At 55.4% G+C, this 1499-nt stretch overlaps 1 protein-coding gene across 1 annotated transcript in view; it reads right to left on the bottom strand.

Moving 5' to 3' along the window:
* Positions 1 to 137: 137 nt before the first annotated feature.
* The window catches only part of PLA2G2A (phospholipase A2, group IIA (platelets, synovial fluid)), a 3598-nt gene continuing 2236 nt past the window's right edge, over positions 138 to 1499 (bottom strand). The window contains exon 4 of the mRNA XM_008591866.1: positions 138 to 538. Within this exon, the coding sequence (XP_008590088.1) occupies positions 396 to 538 (143 nt within the window). The 3' untranslated portion in view covers positions 138 to 395. The remainder of the gene's footprint in view (positions 539 to 1499) is intronic.

The following is a 1499-nucleotide window of genomic DNA, read 5'->3' as shown; positions in this document are numbered from 1 at the left end:
TGGCAGTGTGTTCTCGCACTAACAGTGCATAGGGCAGTGCACACACACACACACACACACACAAACGCACACACGGTCTGCCAATGAATTGCTTTATTCAGAAGAGACCCCCTGCAGGGTACCTGCTACTGCTAAGCAGGAAGTTGCACTTGGAGGAGATCAGTGCAACTGGGGACATCTCCAGCTGCCCAGAGAAGCAGGGGAAAGGGACCAGTCAGACATGCCCAGGCTGCGGGCACCTCATTCTGGGTGGGGATAGAGGGGCTCCTGCCTTGCCTCTAGGAGGGATGGGGGTGTTTTCTTCGTTGCCATGGAACTTGGCTCCAGTAGGGAGCGAAATGTTAAAGAAGGAAACTCAGCTTCATGTGGCCCAGCTTCCAGGGAAGAGGGGGCTCTCAGCAACGGGGGGCGCTCCCGCTGCACCGTTTGTTGGGATAGTACTGGTACTTTCTGCTGTAGGTGCTCAGGTTTCTAGCAAAACAGTTGGCGGCGTTTCTATCACATTCACACAGCTGACTCCTACAGTAGTCCTGCTTCGCTGAAATACAAGAAAATAAGCACCAGGTGGGAGTTTGTTAATATTCTAGGGCTTCTTGGGGGAACTCTGGGGGGGGGGGAAATGCAGCCCCGTTCTCCAGAAGCTCCTAGCCTGGGACGAGCACCTACGCTCCAGATACTTGTGACTGGTGGGGAGACAGAACTCCTGCCCTTAGGAAGCACCCAGTCTGGTGGGGACGTGTAGCAGCCAAGCGCCGGGAGACTCTTAAAGGCGTCCCTGACAGCCCTCACCTCTTCCTTCTTACTAGCACATGCGTCTGGGTGGGGAAGCCCCAGCCCCGGTGGCCTGGGGGTGGTTCATGATTGGTGCAAGCCAGGGATGGTCATCCCTCATTCCCTTGTAGTGATTGGTCTCTGGGCAGCATGTGACCTTGTGTCAGCCAATGAATCACAAGGGGAAGTCTGCTGGGGGCTCTGGGAGAGGTGAATTTCGTCCTCCATAAAGACAGACACAGGCACAAAGCCTCTTGTGCAGTATGAGGCCCCGGTACTTGGAGCAGCGATGAGTGTCCAGACATTGCTAGTGTAGATGCGGCCCACATGGCCGAGCAGAAGGCTGGGAACGGGTGGGTCCCGGATGACATGCTTGAGAAGCTGCCGCAGCCCTGGCCCTGCCCTCTTCCAGAATCCTCCCTGTGTGACCGTCAGACATCCCCTTCACCCAAGCCACTGTTACTTGGGACCTCGTTGCTTGTGATGGGAGGCCATGATGGGGACACATAATTTCTGATCTCACAGATCTAAGGCTATTTTAAAGAACTAAGGTCCATGCTCTCCCCAGACCCACCTGTGGATCAGCTCTCTGCGGATGCTAAGCAAACCCTTCCTGCTACCACCTCTCTCCTCCCCTTCAGAGCCAGACTTTCTCCACAATGTCGTTACACTTACTGTCTCTACTTCCCTTCCCACGTGGTCCCCCACCCACTGTAATCTGGCTTCCC

Source organism: Galeopterus variegatus, unplaced genomic scaffold (genome assembly GCF_000696425.1).
Source record: "Galeopterus variegatus unplaced genomic scaffold, G_variegatus-3.0.2 Scaffold7355, whole genome shotgun sequence".
NCBI lineage: Eukaryota > Metazoa > Chordata > Mammalia > Dermoptera > Cynocephalidae > Galeopterus > Galeopterus variegatus.
This window is presented reverse-complemented; position numbering and strand designations above follow the sequence as displayed.